We start from the raw sequence: 22629 nt of genomic DNA, 5'->3' as shown, positions 1-22629 counted from the left end.
AAGCTGCTACCCCAGTCTGGAGCTCAGAGGGAATTAGTCCGAGTAAAGTCAGAGCAGTCCCTTTAAGAGGAATGCCTGGACTCTAGCAGCCCTCTGTCTCAGCTACAGTCGCCACTGGGTTTTTGTTTTGTTTTGTTTTTTAACTTATTTTTATTGATTTCAGAGAGGGAGGGAGAGGGAGAGGGAGCTAGAAACATCAGTGATGAGAGAGAATCATGGATCATCTGCCTCCTGCATCCCCAGGCATGTGCCCACAACCCAGGCATGGGCCCTTACTGGGAATTGAACTGTGACGCCCTGATGTTCAACCACTGAGCCATACCTGCAGGGCGATCCTCACTGGTTTTTACCAGCCAGAAGTAATGGGACTTCTCTTCCTGCCACTGGGACCCTGGGCTGGGGGTTCTTTTGTGGGGCTGGGACTCTTCAGGGGTGACTTCCACAGCAGAGTTGTTGTTTTTTTTTAACTGCCGTATTTGAGTGGGTGACCAGCCCATTTTGTGTTTCCAGTCTCAACAGGGCTTCCTCTGATATCCTTAGTTATAAGACTTCTGTTCAGCTAACTTCAGGGGGTTCTCAATGATGGTTCTGTATTTTAGCTGTAATTTTGATGTGGTTGTGGGAGGAGGTAAGCACAACATTTGCCTACTCCACCTTTTTGACTGGAAACCCAAAAGTATGTTTAAGTTTTAAAAGTATAGGATTGCTCTTTGTCTTTTTGTTAATAATTTCTAACTTAATTGCATTGTGATCAGATAATCTGATTGATACTAATACTATATCTGAAAATTAGTTGAGGCTAACTTTGTACCTAGCATATAAGCAGAAATATTCCACTTGTGCACAATATATATGTATATGCAGTATAGATACATGTATATATACCCTAATTGATACACATGTGTGTATTCTGTGTGTGCCCATTAGATTGAACTTACATTAAGTTATGCCTTTCACATCTGTTTTCTTACTAACTTGATGGACATGTTAAAATGGTGGCTTTTTAAAAATCTCTTGAGTTTAGAATTAACATTATCTTCCAGGTGACTTGAACTTTTTATCTTTATGAAGTAATGCTCATTAAAATACTTTTTTTTTTTTCTTAAAGACCATTTTGTCTAACATTAATGTGGTTTCACTGGCTTTCTTTTGGTAAATATTTGCCTGATATATAAAAGTGTGTAGCTGAATTTTCCCTTTTTATCTAGTCTGGCAATCTTTGTAGCTAGAAAGTTTTCTCTGCTTTTATTTGTGTTTACTGATGTGTTTGGATTTCTGGCTACCATCTTACAGATTGATTGAAACCCCACACCCCTTTATTTTACTTCTTTTTCCCCTTCTCACTTTTTGGAAGGTTTGTCGGACATACTGCCTTTTCTTCAGTGATTATCATGGAATGTATGTTACCATTCTAAGTTAAAGTCTGAAATTACTCAATATTATTGCCCTCTCTCCCCAGATAGCCAGTTACTGCCTAGTATTTGAATTCTCTCTTTTCCACCACAAATTATAATTTTAATTTTTTTACAATTAATGTTTGTTTAGATTTCATCACATTTTACCATATCTGTGCTTACTATTCCTTTTTACATTCCAGTTCTTCTTTCTGGGATAATTTTCTTTCTGCCTAAAGAGAATTCTTTGAAATTTCCGTTAGGGAAGATTTGGTGATGGTAAATCTCTTCGGTGTGAAAATATATTTTGCCTTATTCTTGAAATGCAGTTTCCTAGGTTCAGAGTTCTAGGTTGGTAATATTTTCTCTTGGCATGTTTGAAGGTATTATTCCCCTGTTTTTGCTGGCTTTCAAAGTTACTGCTAAGAAGTTAGCCACCTGAGATCGTTCCTTTAGAGATGGTCTAACTCTCCCTCTGCCTGTTTTGAAGACCTTCTCTGTCCTTAGTATTGTGCAGTTCCCCAGTGTGTGTCATGTGTGCATTTTATTTACACAGCTGGGATTTAATGGGTGTCTCGGGTGTTTCAGTGGCTCTAGGGCAGTGCAGTTCAGTAGAACTTTCCGTGATGCTGCAAATGTTCTCTGTGCAGTCCTTTATGGCAGCCGCCTGCCACCTGTGGCTAACAGGACTTGAAATATGGCCATTGTGATTGAGGAACTTTGTTTCGATTCTTAATTTAAATAGCCACATGTGGCTAATGGCTACTGTATTGGGGATCACAGTCGTAGAAAATTCCCAGTGATTATTATTTCATGAATATTGCCTTGTTCCCATTTTCTTTTTCTGGAACTCAAATTAGCATGAAAATGTCCAACAGACATATAACTTCTTAACTCTCAACCTTTTATGTTTTCTTTGTGCTGTATTCTGGATACAGTAAACCCTTGATTTTGCAGATCTCAATTTAATGGACTTCGGGTTCAATGGACACAATTTCCGGTCCATATGTCATATGTGGAAATTAACATCCTATAAATTTTAAAATGCATTTAACCAAGATTAGCTTATAACTAAATTAACAGGGCTTTTTTTGTTAACAACTCACTGTTATTTTTAACAAATTTTAGCAAATAAGCCATATGTTGGAGAAAACACTGTAGTAACTTCACTGACATAAATCATTATTACATACCTACACCTATAGTCTACATCTCAAATCCAAGAGTCACAACACTTATAAACGATGTTTGACAAATGATTAGCACGTGATCATACTGCATCGCACTAGACTTTCTGCAGCAGCTTTAAAGCGTGCTGGCTGGTTTTCTGACGTGCACTAAACCATGTCCCAGCCATGTGCATTTGTTTATTCTCGATGACTGGTGAATGCACACATTTGCTAGACCTATTCAGTATAAATTTAAAATTACAGTAATACATATAGAAAACTTTTCTGTGAAATTAAACTTTTCAAGCATATATAATTTTAATTACACAAATGTGTCTACATAAGCAAAAACAGGTAAACTAACCAATTTGTCAATCTTTTAACATATGCATTCGGAAAACCTTTATTATGTAGCAGACTTTCTGTGATGCTACAAATGTTCTACATCTGTGCAGTCCCATATAACGGACTTTCGGCCTTAACTAAGGACACCCCCTCACCCGAATTAGTCTGTTATATTGAGGTTTTACTTAATTTACTCTAATTTCTTTGACTCTTACCCAACTAAGAAAAGGACAGTTCACTGCTCTTTTTTTTTAGTTGGACCTAATCTGCTATTTTATCCATACCATTAGTTTTTAGTTATATTCTGGTTTTAGACATTATATTGGATTCTATTTCAGATCTGCTTGGTCAGTCTTTATAGTCTCTCATTCTTTCCTCATTTTTTTAAGCCTCACTTAAGCATAATAAACATTTATAATTTGTGTCTGGTAATTCTGATATCTGAGTTCTAATTTGACCATCTGTTTCTTCTGTTCATTCTCACTCATGGTGCCTTGTTTTCTTGTGTGTTTTATTATTTTACTAGAGGCCCAGTGCACGAAATTCGTGCACGGAGGGGGGATTCCCTCAACTCAGTCTGCACCCTCTCCAATTGGGGACCCCTTGCGGGATGTCCGACTGCCATTTTAGGCCTGATCCCAGGGATCGGGCCTAAACCGACAGTCAGACATCCCTCTCACAATCTGGGACCACTGGCTCCTAACTGCTCACCTGCCTGCCTGATTGCCCCTAACTGCTTCTGCCTGCCAGCCTGATTACCCCTAACTGCCCTCTCCTGCAGGCCTGATGTCGCCCCCAACTGCCCTCCTCTGCTGGCCAATTTGGTTCTGATTGGTCGGTTCCTATGCCAGCGTCAAAAGCTTCACCTCCTAGGCAGCCATTGGTTCCCCAGAGCACCCAGATTTGGTTCTCATTGGTCGGTTCCTATGCCAGTCAGCAGCAAAAGCTCCGCCTCCTAGGCAGCCATTGGCTCCCCATAGCACCCACTTTTGTTTCCCATTGGTCAGTTTCTATTCCAGTCGGCGTCAGAAGCTCCGCCTCCTAAGCAGCCATTGGCTCCCCACAGCACCCACCTTTTTTCTCATTGGTCAGTTCCTATGCTAGTTAGTGTCAGAAGCTCCGCCTCCTAGACAGCCATTGGTTCCCCACAGCACCCACCTTTGGTTCTGATTGGTTGGTTCCTATGCCAGTCAGCATCTCCAGGCCTATCTCTGGGCCTGATCAAAGAGGCATGACAGCCCTGCGGAGTCCGGGAGAGAAAGAAAAGCCTGGCTGCTGGCGAAGGTCAGAAAGAAAGAGGGAGAGAAAGAGAGAGGTAAGTACACTGATCAGCAGCTTCCACTGAGGCTGCAGATCAGAGCCTGACTCACTTTCTGGGTCTCAGCCACCTGGGCAGTCAGTGTTGGGTCGCCAGGCTGCAGCTGGGCAACCCAGGGCTGACTTCCGGATGGTCTGCGTTTGGTCGCAGGCTCGGCCCCTTCCCAAGTCCCAGGCTTTAGGCTTGGGAAGCACCCCCACCCCCTGCCCCTCCAATCGCAGGCTTGGCCCCTCTGATGGCCGGCTGGGAGTGACCTGGGTGCAGAGGAGGTTCCCGGGACCCAGGTATGTATGCAAATTAACCTCCATCTTTGTTGGGTTAATTTGCATACTTACTCTGATTGGCTGTGGGCGTAGTGGAGGTACAGTCAGTTTACATGTTTCTCTATTATTGGGTAAGATTTTATTTTTTTCTATGAGTTGCTCCTTTTCCTTAGAATGTCACCTGAGAGAATTTTACTATCTATATTGAAGTTACTCCAGAGAGAATTTGTCATTGCTTATGCCATTCTCCTGGAGATGCTATATCCTTGGGGCCACTCTAACTTGATTCCTGGCTTAATGTTTTTCCAGCCATACTGGGTAGCATAAACATGGACCTCAGATCTCAGTGGAAATTTTCCCTTATTCCCCTGCGCTGTGTCAGTGGTAAGTTTCCTTGCTGTTCCCTTTTGCACAACAGGTTCTTCTCTTTTACCCTATGTTTCGGTCCTCTGGGGCCCCAGCTTCTAGCTCAGTACAGGAGTCCTGCCCTCCCCCAGTACAGCCTTCAGAGTATAGATCCAAATAGGGTCTCCAGAGTTTGCAGGAGACTCCTAGGGTACAATCCTGCCTCAGCACATCTTTCTCCGAGGGTTTCTGCTCTCGCTCCCTATGACCTCTCCAGATCCTTTCCTTTTGTGCTGACTCAGAAATGTGTTTTAAAAGGTGAATATTTTGTGTGTGTGTGTGTGTGTGTGTGTGTCTTTTGCTTTTAATATTTTATTCAGTACCTCAGTGTTTCACTGTGATGTTGGTTAACATATCAGCCTGCTGTGTTTGCCAAAACAAAACCCAAGTTAGAGCATCTTTATAATAGATTGTGAAGGAATGGAAGATGTGCACACAAAGGGTTAATCTGTTTTTGGAAGAAAAACACCAAGTTGTTAAGCATTTAAGTTGAAACCAAACCTGACTCAGGCGATCAAAATAACAAACTGTGGGCATTTCACTTTCTAATTGGTACATCTTCTCCCCTTTTGATTTTTAAAAACACACCTGTTAGATTTAGCCCATTTATTCATTTTTAGGCACTGTAAGTACAGTGCTTAAGGATGTTATTCAGTATGACTCAATTTTCTAAGCTATTTTTAGTATCTGAAAATGGAGTCAGGTAGTGGTATTACCTGCAGGGACAGGATCCAAAAGTCTGGGAACTGTTACCCGTCATCATTCACTGACTCATTTGAACTCTGAATGAGCTCAGTGTCAGGTCCTCAGCGCCACAGTGGGATGTGATCGGAAAGGCCTTGTCCTTGCCCTCAAAGGGCACACTACCGAAGTTGCAGTGTCCTAGAGGAGTGGGGGCTCTCTGCACAGTGGGGGCTCCTGGTGCACCTCAAGCCAGCAAGGCTTTCAGAGGAGCTGAGTCTTGAAATGTCTTTTCTTCCTTTCATCCATTGATTGGATTTAACCCTTATTCTATCACATCAGTCTCTTGTAAAATACCTAGTACATCTCGATAGTCTTCGAGTCCAGTCTTTGTCCTGTAGGGTCTCAAATATTGAATTTAACAGACATTTCAGTAGCTCCTGTGTGCCTCTTGATGCTCGAAGTAAGGCAGCTAAGGTTTGGATCCTTGCCTAAGAGAGTTGACATTCAGAAATTATTGAGCTATTTAAAATGTACCAGTTAGCCCTAACTGGTTTGGCTCAGTGGATAGAGCGTCGGCCTGCGGACTGGAGGGTTCCAGGTTCGATTCCGGTCAAGGGCATGTACCTTGGTTGCGGGCACATCCCCAGTAGGGGGTGTGCAGGAGGCAGCTGATGGATGTTTCTCTCTCATCGATGTTTCTAACTCTCTATCCCTCTCTCCCTTCCTCTCTGTAAAAAATCAATAAAATATATTTTAAAAAAATAAAAATAAAATGTACCAGTTAAATGCCAGGTTCCATGTATTTTCTAATGCAGATTCACAGAAGAGGGCTTGAAAATGTAGAAATATGTGTTAATAGTAATTGTTTCTCTCATGGTGGCTGCCATTAACAACTTATTTTTCAGCTTTTAGCCTGTTTTGTATTCTCTAGATTTTGAATAATGAATATTTATTGTTTTAGTAATAAGGAAGAAAACAAGTTCATTTTTTTAAATTTAAAAACTTATTGTCACTAACCAGGCATCTAAAGCAGAATCCCAAACTTATCCACCTTCTGTTAATTGGTTTTGAATTTACTGAGATGAAAAAATGTTTTTAATTTTAATTTATAAGTGGTATGTCAACAGAAAAAAATAGAAAAATGCTAATGAATTCAGTATTACAAATAGAAACTTAGATATTTATTTAACTTAAGTACCATATTTTCTTACTTTCCAAAGGAGAAAAAAAGTATGTTTTTTTTAACTTTTAAAAACAACTGAAAACTTACTGAATAACCACCGCTGAACCTGAAAGTTTTAAAAATTGCAGCTTTTTAAATACATTTGTAATTTTACCTGCTTCTCTGCATTTTTCTCTCAGAACCTGAGAGGAAGCAGAGCAGCTAATCTGTGGGTCAGCAACAGTTTTTTGTTTAAGTCATTTCAGTACTTCCTTCACCTTCATAAGATTTTAGAGTCAACTTAAATTTAAGATTTTTTTACAGCCTTTTTGTTGATGTGTCAAAAATGAGTCTCTAATCTATTTTCCTGCATTCACTGTCATTGGAAATGTAAAAGTAAAAATGAATTTATGTCTGTAAAGAGGCCACAGCATTTTTTTAAAAGTCTATTTTGTGCCCCGGCCGGCGTGGCTCAGTGGTTGAGCATTGACCTATGAACTAAGAGATCACGGTTCAATTACAGGTTAGGGCACATGCATGGGTTGAGGGCTCGATCCCTAGTGTGGGGCGTGCAAGAGACAGCTGATCCATGATTCTCTCTCATCATTGATGTTTCTATCTCTCCCTATCCCTTCCTCTCTGAAATCAATAAAAATATTCTTTCTACTTGGTTGTTTTCCCTTTTTGTGCTGTGTATTCACGTGCAGGAAGGATTACTATAAACTGGGATCTGTTAGACCCCAAGATCTAGGGTCTACCTTGACTGTATTCTGGGAGCTTAAACACGTTTTTCTAATTTCAAGTTACTCATGTGGAAGTGATGAACTTTTCGAACTGACTTTTTTTTTTTTTTTATAAATTCTTACTGATTTCAGAGAGGAAGGGAGAGAGAGAGAGAAACATCAATGATGAGAGAGAATCATGGATTGGCTGCCTCCTGCACATCCCACACTGGGGATCGAGCCCGCAATCCAGGCATGTGCCCTTGACCGGGAATCGAACCCGGGACCCGTCAGTCCGCAGACTGATGCTCTATCCACTGAGCCAAACCCACTAGGGCTTCAACCTGACTCTTATCCCAAACTTTGCTAACCCAGTTTCCCAAGTCTGGGTGTCTGGCAGTTTGAGTCTGATACTTTTTGCCATTGCTGTGGTGTGCTGCTGGGGTGTTCCTCAGCATCTAGAAGGGCTCAGGAATCTGGAGAAGGGCTGCGTGTAAATTAATAAATAGACTAGAAATACAAATTTAGAATACATGGGGGAGCCAGAGGAGACCTAGCTTCAGTAACCAAGTTCTCTCTGAATCTCCAGACCCAGGGCTCTTTATTAACACAAATTGCCCTAAAGTAAAGCAGATATACATATCAAAAGGTAAGGTTTGGTATACAGTAGGCATTGTCAGGTTGGGGGGAACTGCCTGTCATGTAGCAGGCAATAATATATGCAGATCTTTAGGTTTGGGGAAAAGCTTTCAGCTATTCCAGCAGCAGGTAATCTGATTCAGCCTGCTGAATATAGAAGCCCATCAACCTTTTGAGGACTTCTTGCTTTTTATTATGCCCTGTGGAATTAGCTTCCGGCAGTGTGCCTTGCTAATTCTGGTAAATTACCTTTCAGACATCAAAACAAGATAAAAATGAGTCAATGTTTGAGGCATGCAGGACAAGAGTGTGAATAAGCTAAAAAGCACATTGGCATTGCTAGAAAATCTGTGACATGATACCACTATGTGTTTAGCTGCTCCATAATTTTGTTAACTTAAAGAATATTACAACTGTAAACCTACTTTGCCAGCCCCTGCATTTACTTTCAGTATTTTCAGGACATGTGATCTGAAATTTTCTATGAAATAGAATCTAAAATTCAGTATGTTAGAGATTTTAAAATTTTCATTTAAAAATTATTTTCAACTCATTTGACTGGGATATTCCTCATATATAAAAAAATAGTCTATTAATCCTTTTGTAGCTCTCTCACCAATTGGCTTAAATGGAGCTCAGGATTTTCCTAGTGTCACTTTAATTAGATAAAATCAATTAAGTTTCAAGAAGGGATGAAATAAGACTGAAGTCTAATATAAAGGTGAACAGAGCATTACCTTCCCACAGTTAGCTTTGGCCAATAAAGGCAAGATCAACTCTTTAAAAAAAGGTCAGTTTAGGTGTGTTGAAGCCCTTCAGTAGTTGAGATGGTATCATCCTGGCTTAGGATTTTGAGATTTAATGAATCTTTATTCTTTTCATTGTAATTTTTTTGTATGAAATATATTATTGAAATTTTATATGATTTGTGGTTAAAACCCCCACAGCAATGAGTTTTATTAAAGACTAGGGGCCTGGCGCATGAAATTCATGCGCAGGTACAGTCCCTAGGGCTGGCCTGCGGTTGGGACCACCTTCCCCAGCTGCCTGCAGCCGGCCCCACCCCCTGCTGTCACCCACCCCCGGTTCCCCATTCATCATCGGATGATTGGTGCCTGCCGGCCAAGGAAAGGAACCAAGCGGTGGTCAGTGTGCCTCATAGTGACTGGTCCAGTGGTCGTTCTGCCGTTAGGGTCAATTTGCATATTACCCTTTTATTATATAGGATATTGTATAAACGTTTGGCATGATTCAATATTTTTTATTTTAATTATTTATAAAAATTCCAACCACAGACAAAAGTAAAATGGTAAGTCTATTGAGCTCTGTATGTACTAGTACATATCACCAGTCTGAATATTTATCAACTCCTGGCCAATTTTACATCCTCTAACCTTCCTCTTTTATTTTTCCCTTTCTTTGTTATTTTGAAGCAAATTTCAGATATTAATGATAAATATTTTAGTATATACCCTTAAAAATAAGATTTTAGAAACAAAAACAGTATTTGTTCTTTACTGTTTCAACTGGATCAGCTGCTGTTAGTAAATCAGTATCTGCTGTATCATGATTTATCAGAAGTGTTTCTGTGACATTTCCAGTGAAAATGGATCTTAAACAGTTATCTAAAAAATAACAATGTAGTTTACTGAAACAGTGTGGTATAAAGAAAATACCATAGCTCTTTAAATTTAGAGGTCTTACAAGTGTAGGGAACCTAATAGGGCTTACTGTTATTTGCAGTGAAATAACTAGGTTTACTCTAGAGATAGAAGTAAGGACAAACATAGTCTCTGTCCTGGAGGGAATAAGAAAATGAAAGACAGTGACCAAGTCATTAAGGCTCAGAATAGCCTCTCCCCTGCTTTCTCTGCCTTCTTCCCTTCTTCCCTGCCTGCCCACTGTGCTTTGCTCCACTGTGCATTGTTTTATCACATCACATTCTCTTGTAACTATTTCTCTTTCCCATCAGCCATTGGGGTGGTGGCTTTTCCTTGCGTGTTTTCATATCCCCCTGGCGTGATCAGTAGTAGCTGTGCAGTAGCTGATTTTTTGAGTAAGAGCTGCACCGCCTGGGTGTCCTGGGAAGGAAGGGCCCAGGCTTTACCTGGAGACAGGCCTGGGTGGCAGTCCCGGCTTTCCTGCTTTTCAGCTGTGACGGTCGGCAAACTAACCGCTCTGCCATTATGCCAGGGCCGATCATGTTTCCTGCAGGGATGTTAAACTTAATGTGCAGGGTAGTCCCAAAATAAAGGATATAAAGAATTGCCCTTCGTTGGCCCCAGTGCTAATGGCAGCTCTGTGGAGAAACACTGGCCGAGGCTAATCAGGCCTGGATCTGCCCCTAGAGCTGAACGTGGTGTTACTTTGCAAAACGGGGGAGGGTTATCGAGTAGAGAGGGCAGAAGAGGGCGTGAATGTTGTGAGCACGCTAGTGTTGATTCCAGTGGTGTCTCTCTAGGTGAGAAAAGAGTGCTCTGCTAGGGAGAGTGGTATTGTGGAGTGGGACACAGGGTTAGATTTTTAGGGTGGGGTTAGGTTTTGGAGGGTCTTAAACACCAGAAGAGGAATCTGAACTTGATCCTAGATAATTGGGAATCAGGAGTTTTCAATATGTGGCATGACGCCTGATTTATCAAGATAACCTCTACCAGCAGTGTGCAGAGTTGACTGGGTGAGAGGAAACACTGTGGCCAGATCACTTAAGGGGTCAGGACAGGATCAGCTCCTGGATAACTGACGTCACAGAAGGTATAGGGCTAAGAGCTGGGTTAAAATTCCAGTTCTTCGTTTGTTGGTCATTCTACCTCAGGACAGGTGACTTCCTGCAAAACAGCAGTACCACCATATAGGGTTGTTTTGAAAACTAAGGACATAGCTGAGGTGCCTCGTGCCTGGAGATGCTTAGTCCCACTTCCTTGTTCTTCTTTCTACTTGGTGGTTTTCCCTTTTTGTGATGTTCATTCGTGTGCAGGAAGGATTCACTGCAAAGGGAAAAGCAGATGCTGGCAGAACCTGGCCAGGAGTTAGGACCCCTCCAAGGAGCTTTTCTGGCTTCTCAGTTTTCCCATGTAATGGATCCCTCATCCTGTAATCTTTTCCCACCTCTTGGTTGCCATTTAATCTAAATCTCTTCATTTGATTAAGTATAATTCATTCTTCTGTTTTTGGTATAATAAAGTAAGTTAGCTCAAATTGTATTTTATTTTGCTAACTTAATTCTCTTGGGAAGTCTTTTTTTTACTCTATCTTTAACCTTATACTGTGATACTATAAAAGCCAGCTGTAGTTCTGTGGTGAGTTTATATTAGCTGTATGAATCTAGAAGAGAAATTGTCCTAAAGAGGAACCACTGATAAAAATAAATCAGTTAATGCCCTGGCCAGTGTAGCTCAGTGGCAGAGCGTTGGCCCACACACCAAAAATTCCAGGGTTCGATTCCAGATCGAGGGCATGTGCCTCAGTTGCAAGTTTGTTCCCTGGCCCCGGGCTGGGTACATGTGGGAGGCAACCAGTTTATATCTCTCTCACATCGATCTTTCTCTCTCTCCCTCCCAATCCCTCCCTTCTACTCTCTCTAAAAGCAATGCAAAAAATATCCTTGGGTGATATTTTAATTAAAAATAAAAATAAAATAAATAAGTCATAGTTAAGAGTACTGGCCTTCATCCAAATATTCAATTTAAAGCAGACACTCGTATTCCTCATGCAACCCAGTTATATGTGTCTTTATATAGATTACCTTAAGAAGAAGCATATTCTGAGTAGTTTAATTGTATTTTTAATTTTTTTTTTTTAGTTTTTAAGTTACAGTTGATGTACAATATTTTATTACTTTCAGGTGTACAACATAGCAATTAGACATTTACATAACTTACAAAGTGATCACTCCAATCTAGTACCCATCTGACAACATAGTTGTTATAATATTTTTTACTGTATTCCCAGTGCTGTACTTTACATCCCCATGACTGTTTTTTTAAATACCAATTTGTACTTCTTAATTCTTTTGCCTTTTTCACCTATTCCCCTAACCCTTTTCCCATATGGCAACCATCAGAATGTTCTCTGTAGCTAAGATTTGTGTTCTTTTTTGTTTGTTTGATTTTTAGATTCCACATATAAGTGAAATCATATGATATTTGCATTCTCTGACTTATTTCTCTTAGCATAAAATCCTGTAAGTTATCCATGTTGTTGCAGATGCAAAATTTCATTCTTTTTTTATGGCCAAGTAATATTTTATTGTATATATGTACCACCTCTTCTTATCCATTCATCTATTGATGGACACTTAGGTTGCTTCCATATCTTGCCTATCTTAAATAATAAAAGGCTAATATGCAAATTGACCAAACAGTGAAACAACGGGTCGCTATGATGCACACTGACCACCAGGGGGCAGATGCTCAACGCAGGAGCTGGGCTCACGGCTGGTGAACACAGTGGCTATGCCAGGAGCCTCTCCTGCCTCCACGGCAGTGCCAAGATGTCCGGGGAGCAGGCCTAAGCCACCAGTTGGACATCCCCCGAGGGCTCCCCGACTGGACTGCGAGAGGGTGCAGGCTGGGCTGAGGACTCCCCCACCCCCACCCCACAAATATCATGCACTGGGCCTCTAGTTGTAAATAATGCTGCAGGATGCATATGTCTTTTTGAATTAAATGTTTTGAGTTTCTTCAGATAAATATCCAGAAGTAGAATTGCTGGGTCTTTCTTTCTTGTTACAGCCTTTTTTTTAAAGTCTATTTTGTGCCCCGGCCACCGTGGCTCAGTGGTTGAGTGTCGACCTATGAACCAGGGGGTCACTGTTCGATTCCCAGTCAGGTCACCTACCCAGGTTGTGGGCTTGATTCCCAGTGTGGGGCATGCAGGAGGCAGCCGATAAATGATTCACTCTCATCATTGATGTTTCTATCTCTCTCTCCCTCTCCCTTTCTCTCTGAAACTAATAAAAATATATTAAAGTCTATTTTGTCTGATATAAGTATTGCCACCCCAGTTTTTAAAAATTTATTTCTATATTCATGAAATATCTTTTTCCATCCCTTTACTTTCAGTCTGTGTGTGTCTTTAGATTTGAAGTGAGTCTTTTGTAGGCAGCATATGTAAGGGCCTTGTTTTCTTATCTATTCAGCCACCCTGTCTTTTGATTAGAACATTTCATTTATTTACATTTAAAGTAATTGTTGATGGATGGTAGTTATTGACATTTTATTATTTATATTTTTTATCTTTTTTCTTCTAAAAGATGTCCCTTTAACATTTCTTGTAATAGTAGCTTGGTGGTCATAAACCTTTAATGTTTTCTTATCTGAGAAGCTTTTAATCTGTCATTCAGTTCTAAATGATAGCTTTGCTGGGTAGTTGTCTTGGTTATAGGCCCTTCCTTTGCATTACTTTGAGTATTTCATTCCAATCTTTTCTAGTCTGCAAAGTTTCTGTTGATAAATTATCTGACAGTCTGGGAGATCCCTTGGAGTTAGTGAACTGCCTTCTCTTGCTGCTTTTAAGACTCTCCCTTTGTCTTTAACCTTTGGGTTTTTTAATCATGATGTGTCTTGGTATGAGCCTCTTTGGGTTCATCTTGTTTGGGACTCACTGCACTTGCTAGACTTGTGTATGCTATTTCCTTGGCCAAGTTAGGGAAGTTTTCCATCATAACTTCTTCAGATAGGTTTTTATTTTGTTGCGTTTCTTTTCTTCTTCTGGTACTCCTATGATGTGAAAGTTGGTATGCTTGATGTTGTCCTAGCAGTTCCTTATACTATCTTCATTATTTTGGATTCTTTTTGCTGTACTGATTGGATGTTTTCTGCTACCTTATCCTCCAAATTGCTGATCCTGTCCTCTGTTTCATCTAATCTGTGGATTTTCTCTAATGTATTCTTCATTTTAGTTATTTTCTTCATTTCTGACTGGTTATTTTTTGTTTTGATCTCCATTTTTAATGTTTGCTATCTCTTTGTTGAAATTCTCCCTGAGGTCATTGAGCATCTTTGGGATTTTGGATGAATTGCAGTTTTTTATAAACAGACATCTTTATGTTGTTGCACCTTGTTCTCAGGAACATGGTGTGATATATTGATAGGCTTTCTTCAGTAAATTCTTTATGCTTTTGGTTATCTCTTCTTTTGTATTTTGTTTTTGTTGCTATTGGGAATATCCTTTCTATTATTTTTTTTTATCGGAGTATTTACAGGGGAACTTGATTTTTGCCTATTTATTTTTAAATTGATCTAGTTAAATTACTACTATTCTAATATTTTTTCAAATGTCTGAGGGTGAGGGATTCCTTGTGGACATCATAATTAACATTGCTGGATAAACTCTTCCCACCATACACACTACACAGGAGTGGAAGGGTTGTTGGGGTTGACAACTCCAACCCCCAGGTGGATCTGGTTCGTGAGTGATGTGGTGAAGTAACAGATTCCAGAACCACCTTTTGTGGGAATAAGTAACCTGATCCTCAGCTCTTCCCCTTGAGCTCCAAGGCTAGTTCCAGAGCCTTTGGTGGCTGGAAAAAGGAAAGCTATACAATGATTTTTAACACATGCAGTATATATGTGTGTGTATATCTATACTAATAATCTATACTAATAAAAGGGTAATATGCAAATTGGTCACGATGCCCTCACAGTAACAACCGAACAGTAGGCTGCGTGGGGCAATCAGGCCAGCAGGGGGGTTAGCGAGGGACGACCAAACGACTGACCAGCAGGCTGTCTGGGGCGACCAGGCCAGCAGGGGGGTTAGCGAGGGATGACCAAATGACTGAACAGCAGGCTGCATGGGGCGACCAGGCTAGCGGGGGGGGGGGGGGGGGGCAGTGAGGGGCAACCAGGCCAGCAGAGGGGGGCAGTTGAGGGCAACCAGGCTAGCAGTGGGGGGCACTAAGGGGTGACCAGGCCGGCGGGGTGGGGGCAGTTAGGGGCGATCAGGCAGGCAGGCAGATGAGCAGTTAGGAGCCAGTGGTCCCAAGATTGTGAGAGGGATGTCCGACTGCCGGTTTCCCTGGAATTGGGCCGAAATCGGCAGTCGAACATCCCCCAAGGGGTCCCAGATTCGAGAGGGTGCAGGTTGGGCTGAGGAGACCCCCCCCCCATGCAAGAATTTCATGCACCAGGCCTCTAGTGTGTGTGTGTGTGTGTGTGTGTGTGTGTGTGTGTGTGTATGTATATATATATGATGTTAAAAAACTCAAAGGTTATGACAGCTAATATTTGGTGGGCTCTTTGTGCCAGCCACTGTTCTAAGTGCTTTATATTTCTTACTCCATTTATCATTCGTGTCACGAGGCTCATGCTGTTATCCTTATCTTATTCTTGAGGAATTTCAGACAGAGACTTTAAGCTTTAAGGAATTCAGCCTAGTTGAACCTGCATGGTCTGGTTTCAAAGCCAGCTTAATCGCTGTGTTGCCAATAATTACATTTCCTCCCCTTTTGTGGGAGGAATGGAAAACATTCAATACACAATACTGGGGCCTGGGAGGTAGCAGCTTAGACAGACACTGTTACTGGGAGTGCATATAAGTTCTCTACCAGTCATCTCTGGGGTTTGAAAAGCGTGCACGCACGTGTGTGTGTGTGTGTGTGTGTGTGTTTTACCTCGTACATGTCTTTTTACAATCAGGAAAATAATAAAGCTATTTTAATTTGGGGTGGGGAGTGAAGTTATTTTCTTAACCACAGCGAGGTAGGTTTTCACGTGCTTTGCCCTGGAGGTTAGTAGTAACCTTGCAAGTGTGATAAAGAGCAAGGTATGCTGATAAGAGAACTATGAGTAAATGAAGTATGACCCGAAGAAGAGTATATGTACTATGGTTCTAAGTGGTTTTGTATTTATGTGCAAACATGTGTGAAATGCATAATTTTTGAAGGGTACTTTAAGGGTACTTTCAGATCTGTTAGCACTTGTATCCTTTGGCAAATGAGGAACATTTTTTAACTTCTCCTTTTTTAACTTCATTGAAAGTATCCTATCTAATAAAAGAGTAATATGCGAATTGACCGTACTTCCGCTATACCCACAAGCCACGCCCACCAGCCAATCAGGAGCGAGTATGCAAATTAACACAACCAAGATGGCTGCGGCCACGGAGAGAGCAAGAGGCTTGGGTTTCCCTGGCAATGGAGGAAGCCAAGCTTTCCGCCGGCCCTGGCCTGCCTTGGCCTCCACTGAAGGCTACAAAAGTTTTAATTAGAGAAGATAAGTAATTCCCAGATACCAGGGCCTCCTCTTGGGTCGCCGGGGGGCGTGGCCAGCCTGCAAACCACCACAGGCCCCTCACCCAGGCTACCCCACATGCCAAGGGAACCCCCACCCTGATCTGGGACACCTTCAGGGCAAACCAGCCGGCCCCCACCCATGCACCAGGCCTCTATCCTATCTAATAAAAGAATAATATGCAAATTGACCATCACTCCAACACACTAGATGGCTGCCCCCATGTGATCAAAGATGACTGCCCCCATGTGGACCCAAGATGGCCACCACAAGATGGCCAGCAGGGGAGGGCAGTTGGGAGGGACCAGGTCTGCAAGGAAGGCCAGTTGGGGGCAATCAGGCCAGCAGGGGAGGGCAGTTAGGGCCGACCAGGCTGGCAGAGGAAGGAAGTTGGGGGCAACTGGGCCTGCAGGGAAGGGCAGTTGGGGGGGACCCAGGCCTGTAGGGGAGAACAGTTGGGGGTGACCAGGCCTGCAGGGGAGGGCAGTTAGGGGTGACCAGGCCTGCAGGGGAGGGCAGTTAGGGGCAAACAGGCTGGCAAGGGAGCAGTTAGGCATCAATCAGGCTGTCAGGGGAGTGGTTAGGGGGTGATCAGGCTGGCAGGCAGAAGCGGTTAGGGGCAATCAGGATGGCAGGCAGGCAAGCAGTTGGGAGCCAGCCGTCCTGGATTGTGAGAGGGATGTCCGACTGCCCATTTAGGCCTGATCCTACCTGGCAGTCGGAATCCCTCAAGGGGTCCCATATTGGAGAGGGTGCGGGCTGGGCTGAGGGACACACCTTCCGTGCACGAATTTCATGCACCGGGCCTTAGTATTTATTATGTTTGTGCACAGTGAAAACCACAGTACTCAGAATGAGAACTGCAGGAATATATAGCCCTAAATACAGATTCTGCCTTCTAATCATCTTTTTTTTTTTAAATCCTCACCTGATACGTTTTTATTGAATTTTAGAGAGATAGAAACATCGATTGGTTGTCACCCTTACAGCCCCCAATGGGGTGATCGAACCCGTAAACTCTAGGTATGTGCCCTGACTGGAAATTGAACCCATAACCTTTTGGTGTACAGGACGATGCTCCAATAACTGAGCCACATGGGCCAGGGCTTGAATAGATTCTTGAATGAATTATTAAACATGCTACTTGTGAACATTTAAAGAAATAGACTAACTTTATTTTCTTCTTTGGAAGTTTTAAGAGTACCATACACAAAACATGGTAATTAATTGACCCATGTATGTCCCCTTGGAGAATTTCTTTAGCAGCTCTCTTGGATCCCGGGCCACAGTATTTTAGCAGTTTATTAACGAAGCAGGTGAAACTATAGAAAGCATGCTTATCGGGCTTTCTGATGACTTGGCAGGAAAGGATAAGGGATAAATTAGTGGCTTCAGAATTCAGAAAACTCTTATTAGTAGGTAGAAGCAGTGGGCTGAATCTAACAGGATGAAATCATAGAGATATTTAAGATTCTGTATTTGATTCAAAATAACAATAGAATAAGCACAAGCCAGGATTTAACCAAAGTGATTAAAATCATAGATTGATATTAATTGAAAAGCATTTAAGCCGCCGAAACCAGTTTGGCTCAGTGGATAGAGCGTCAGCCTTTGGACTGAAGGGTCCCGGTTTCGATTCCTGTCAAGGGCATGTACCTTGGTTGCGGGCACATCCCCAGTGGGAGGTGTGCAGGAGGCAGCTGATCGATGTTTCTCTCTCATCGATGTTTCTAGCTCTCTATCCCTCTCCCTTCCTCTCTGTAAAATATCAATAAAATATATATTTTTGAAAAAAGCATTTAAGCCTTAACGTTTATAATAGGGACAAATACATCTATATTAATGATGTAATACAGTAATGCTCTCAGGGTATATTAGAATACACTCTGTTTCTTACTTAAGCTGTAGAAGAATAATTGATCCTCCAAAATAAACTAACAAAATGAAAACAGACTCATAAACACAGAGCAAACTGGTGGTTGCCAGAGGGGAGGAAGCCTGGGTGTTGGGTGAGAAAGGTGAAGGGATTAAGAAGAGTACAAATTGGCAGTTACAGAGCAGTCACCAGGAGTAAAGTAGAGCATAGGGAATAACGTCACTAATATTGCACTGACTGGGTGTGGTGCCAGGTGAGGACTGACATATCAGGGGACCACTTTGTCAAATATGTGATTGTCTAACTACTGTGCTGTACACCTGAAACTAATACAAAATAATATTCTATGTAAACTGTAATGGAGAAGTAAAATGTAAAGTTCTAAGAAAGGAAGGAAGAAAAGAAAGAAAGGTTGCTCCTCTAGGCTGAACGTTCAGTTATTTTGTCTTTGGCCTGTTATGCTCATTTGGGGATGTGCCTTTGAAATATTTTTGTTCTCCAAAATTATTCTCATTTCTAATTTTTAAGAAACATTCTAGATTAAAATAAAAGTATTGATCAGTGTTTTAAATAAACCTACAATGTTTATATACATTTTTGCCTTGGATAAATGTTTAGTAACATTTAAATGTGTAAGAGTTTCCAGTTTTTGTTTTTATTTTTGACATTCTGTTTTACTAAGTTGTAAATTTGGTAAACAAGAGGCTTTGGTATTCTGTATTTGGGGATAAGTTGGAGTTAGTGGGATTAAAAAGAATTGTTAACTGGGATTCTTAAGGAATAATAAGAAAACATCTGGCTCTTGTCAGCACACCAGACCCCTCCCCGCTTGCTGTGCTGAGGGGTGTGTCCTGGTTCAGGGACCCTCCTCACAGGGGAGGACCCGCCACACCCATTTATCTCACGTCTGCCCTCTTTGCACGAGGGATTGAGATTGGTATGACATGGTTTTGAAAAATATTCTACAACATGACAAGCAGAATTCTTCTACTTTTGCAGCTGTAGGAGAAAAATCCCTCACAGTTTTGTTGTGCTTGAAATGACCTAAGGAAAATTAATGCTCCAAGAATTCTCTGCCTGCAGTCCATTCTTTCCATCCCCCTTCCCATCCTCTCTGTAAAGATGGAAGTAAGGAATCAGGTGCCATTTCTTCACTGAAACACTATACACTACCATTTGTTTCTTTCCAACATTTTATTATGAAAACTCTCAAACATGTAGAAAAGTTGAAATAATTTTTCATTGAACACCATAAACCCACCATCTAGATTCTATAAATAGCATTTACTATGCCTGCTTTATCACATATTCACCCATCAGTCCATCTTACTATTTTTGATGTATTTGAAAATAAGTGAGTATTTAGGTTTTTCCCTTGTCTTTTATTACTAGCTGTGAATTTTTAATCCTTATGATAAGGATTTCAGGCCTCATTTAGCAAGTGTGAGAAAGCGCCCTGGCGAGCAAGAGGGCCTCGCACAGGTCTGGCTTATGGTAGGTGCTGAGTAAATATTTGTGAAGTGAATGCCGTTCCATCCGTCCTATTTGACTAGCTCTGGAGGTAAACTTCAGTTTGTCTCTTAGACAAACAATTACTTTAAAAATAAACCATATTATCTCTAGATATGGGTGAGCCTCGATTTATAAGATGGGCTTCTTTTTATGAGACAGTCCATGAAAGGCATTTGAAATGGTTAAAAAAGGGGTTTTTGTTTGTTTGTTTGTTGTTGTTAGTCCTCACTCGATGATATGTTTCCATTGATTTTTAGAGAAGGTGGAAGGGAGGGGGAGAGACACATCCATCGGTTGCCTCCCGCATGCACCCTGACCAGGACCAGGGATCGAGCCTGCAGTTGAGGCATGTGCCCTTGACCAGAATCAAACCCAGGACTTAGTCCATGGGTTGATGCTCTATCCACTGAGAAAAACCAACTAGGGCAAGATATATATTTTTTTATGATATATAATACATATACATTTTTTTCAACAGTGATTCTCTCTCTCAAAATACATGTGTGGCAGTATTCCAAGGAGCTCACATTTCTGGGTTGGTGCCTCAAGGATCCTCTTAAGGAAGAGGCTGGAGGAGTAATCTCACAACCAGAATGGCTTCCTTTTAGTATGTTTTCTAAGAAATTAAGATTTCATTGCAGGAAAATGTTTGAAAATTATAGCTGTTGAGGTTACCTGGCCAGTCTCCACAGCCCTATAAGGCATTGTACAGTGGGTAATGTTGTAGAACAAGAATGCAGTGTATATCCTGCATTCTGACTTTACTTGGCTGGGAAAATGCATTATCAGGATTCATCCCAGTGGCTCTAGATAAAGAATAGTGAGAGTTTTAATGGCAAGGGAGAAATCTAAAGATGTCTGCCTCTTACAGGTGTCTACATATTTGTATATCTCTTCGGTCCCTGAGAGTGAGTTCCCATAATGAACGATGTCTGTATTACTACTTCTTACCTCCTGGAAAGGAGGGCATGCCTTTTTCCCCTTGAAGAAATGGGTTTGTTTTGAGGACTTTTGGGGGGCCAATCTCTAAATGCAGTATGGGCAGTTACCAGAACTTCTCCTGTTTCCAAAACAGAACCAGGCTCTGAATCATTTTGGTAATATGTTTCCTTTCTCCCAAAACATGGCAGCCACTGTCATGTGGTGTCTGTTCATACCAGCATGTATACAAAGGGAACTTAGAGGTTGTTGGTTTTTTTACTAAGTTTACATTTGTAACTTCTTTTCCTTTCCATTCCCAACAGGCTCGGGTTATGTATGATTTTGCTGCTGAACCTGGAAATAATGAACTGACGGTTAATGAAGGAGAAATCATCACAATTACAAATCCAGTAAGAGAACTATTGCATTTAAATCAGATTGTCCCTTAAGGACTTACTTTTAAGATTTTATTTATTTATTTGTTAATCCTCACCAGAGGGTGTTTTTTCCATTGCTTTTTCAGAGTGGAAAGGGGGAAAGAGGAAGGGAGGGAGGGAGGGTGAAAGAGACAGACAGACAGACAGAGACAGAGAGAAATTGGTGTGAGAGAAACACATCGATTGGTTGCTGCCCTGACCAGGAGTGTGGAGGGAACCCGCAACCCAGGTACGTGCCCTTGATCGGAAATCAACCCTGAGACCCTTCGGTGTATGGGCTGAGGCTCTAACTGCCAAGCAACACCAGCCAGGGCAAGAATCCTATCTAATAAAAGAGTAATATGCAAACTGACCATCACTCCAACACACAAGATGGCTGCCCCCATGTGGATACAAGATGGCCAGCAGGAGAGGGCAGTTGGGAGGGACCAGGCCTGCAAGGGAGGGCAGTTGGGTGTGATCAAGCCTGCAGGGGGGGCAGTTAGGGTTGACTAGGTCAGCAGAGGAGGGAAGTTGGGGGCAACCGGGCCTGCAGGAAAGGGTAGTTGGGGGGGACCCAGGCCAGTAGGGGAGAGCAGTTGCGGGGGGAGACCAGGTCTGCAGGGGAGGGCAGTTAGGGGTGACCAGGCCCGCAGGGGAGGGCAAGTAGGGGCAAACAGGCTGGCAGAAGAGCAGTTAGGCATCAATCAGTCTGGCAGGGGAGTGGTTAGGGGTGATCAGGCTGGCAGGCAGAAGCGGTTAGGAGCAATCAGAAAGGCAGGCAGGCGAGCAGTTGGGAGCCAGCAGTCCTGGATTGTGAGAGGAATGTCCGACTGCCCGATGGGGGTCCCAGATTGGAGAGGGTGCAGGCTGGGCTGAGGTACACACTCCCCTGTGCACCAATTTCGTGCACCGGGCCTCTAGTCCTATATAATAAAAGCCTAATATGCTAAGTGTCCAGTCGACTGGTTGGCTGTTCAACCAAAGCATAATATGCTAATGATAAGCTAAGGCCGCTCAATGGCTTGCAATGATGTGCACTGACCACCAGGGGGGAGACGTTCCAACCGGTAGGTTAGCTTGCTGCTGGGGTCTGGCCCTGGAGCCCTCCTGCGGTCCCTCCCCAGCTGGCCAACCTCCTGTGTCTCTCCCCTGCCCCGATCATGCACTGGTGGGGTCCCTCAGCCTGGCCTGCACCCTCTCACAATCTGGGGCCCCTCGGGGGAGGTTGGAGAGCTGGTTTTGGGGGATCCGCTTAAGCCGGCAGGCGGACATCCCCCGAGGGGTCCCGAACTGTGGGAGGGCGCAGGCTGGGCTGAGGAACCATCCCCCACCTCGCCCAGTGCATGAATTTCATGCACCGGGCCTCTAGTACTTTATAAACATTGAGAAAGTTAAGTCCCCTAAAGATAGCTGGGTAGGGTTTCATCAAATAGAAATCCTAGCTGGATCCCAGCCAGATCAAAGGTGCTGAAATTAGAAAGTATTCACTGTTTCTTAGAAGTCGCAGCAACCATACTGACAACCTATGAGTCAGGTGTTTGGCTAAGTTCTATGAATACTTTCTTTATT

General features: G+C 42.3%; 1 protein-coding gene across 1 annotated transcript in view; it reads left to right on the top strand.

Moving 5' to 3' along the window:
* The window catches only part of SNX9 (sorting nexin 9), a 70279-nt gene that overhangs the window by 5422 nt on the left and 42228 nt on the right, over positions 1-22629 (top strand). The window contains 1 exon segment of the mRNA XM_080663533.1: positions 20965-21051. Coding sequence (XP_080519659.1) covers positions 20965-21051 — 87 coding nt within the window.

Source organism: Plecotus auritus, assembly GCF_963455305.1.
Source record: "Plecotus auritus genome assembly, chromosome: 4".
Taxonomy (NCBI): Eukaryota; Metazoa; Chordata; class Mammalia; order Chiroptera; family Vespertilionidae; genus Plecotus; species Plecotus auritus.
The sequence above is the reverse complement of the archived record's forward strand: the minus strand, read 5'-3'. Positions and strand labels throughout refer to the sequence as shown.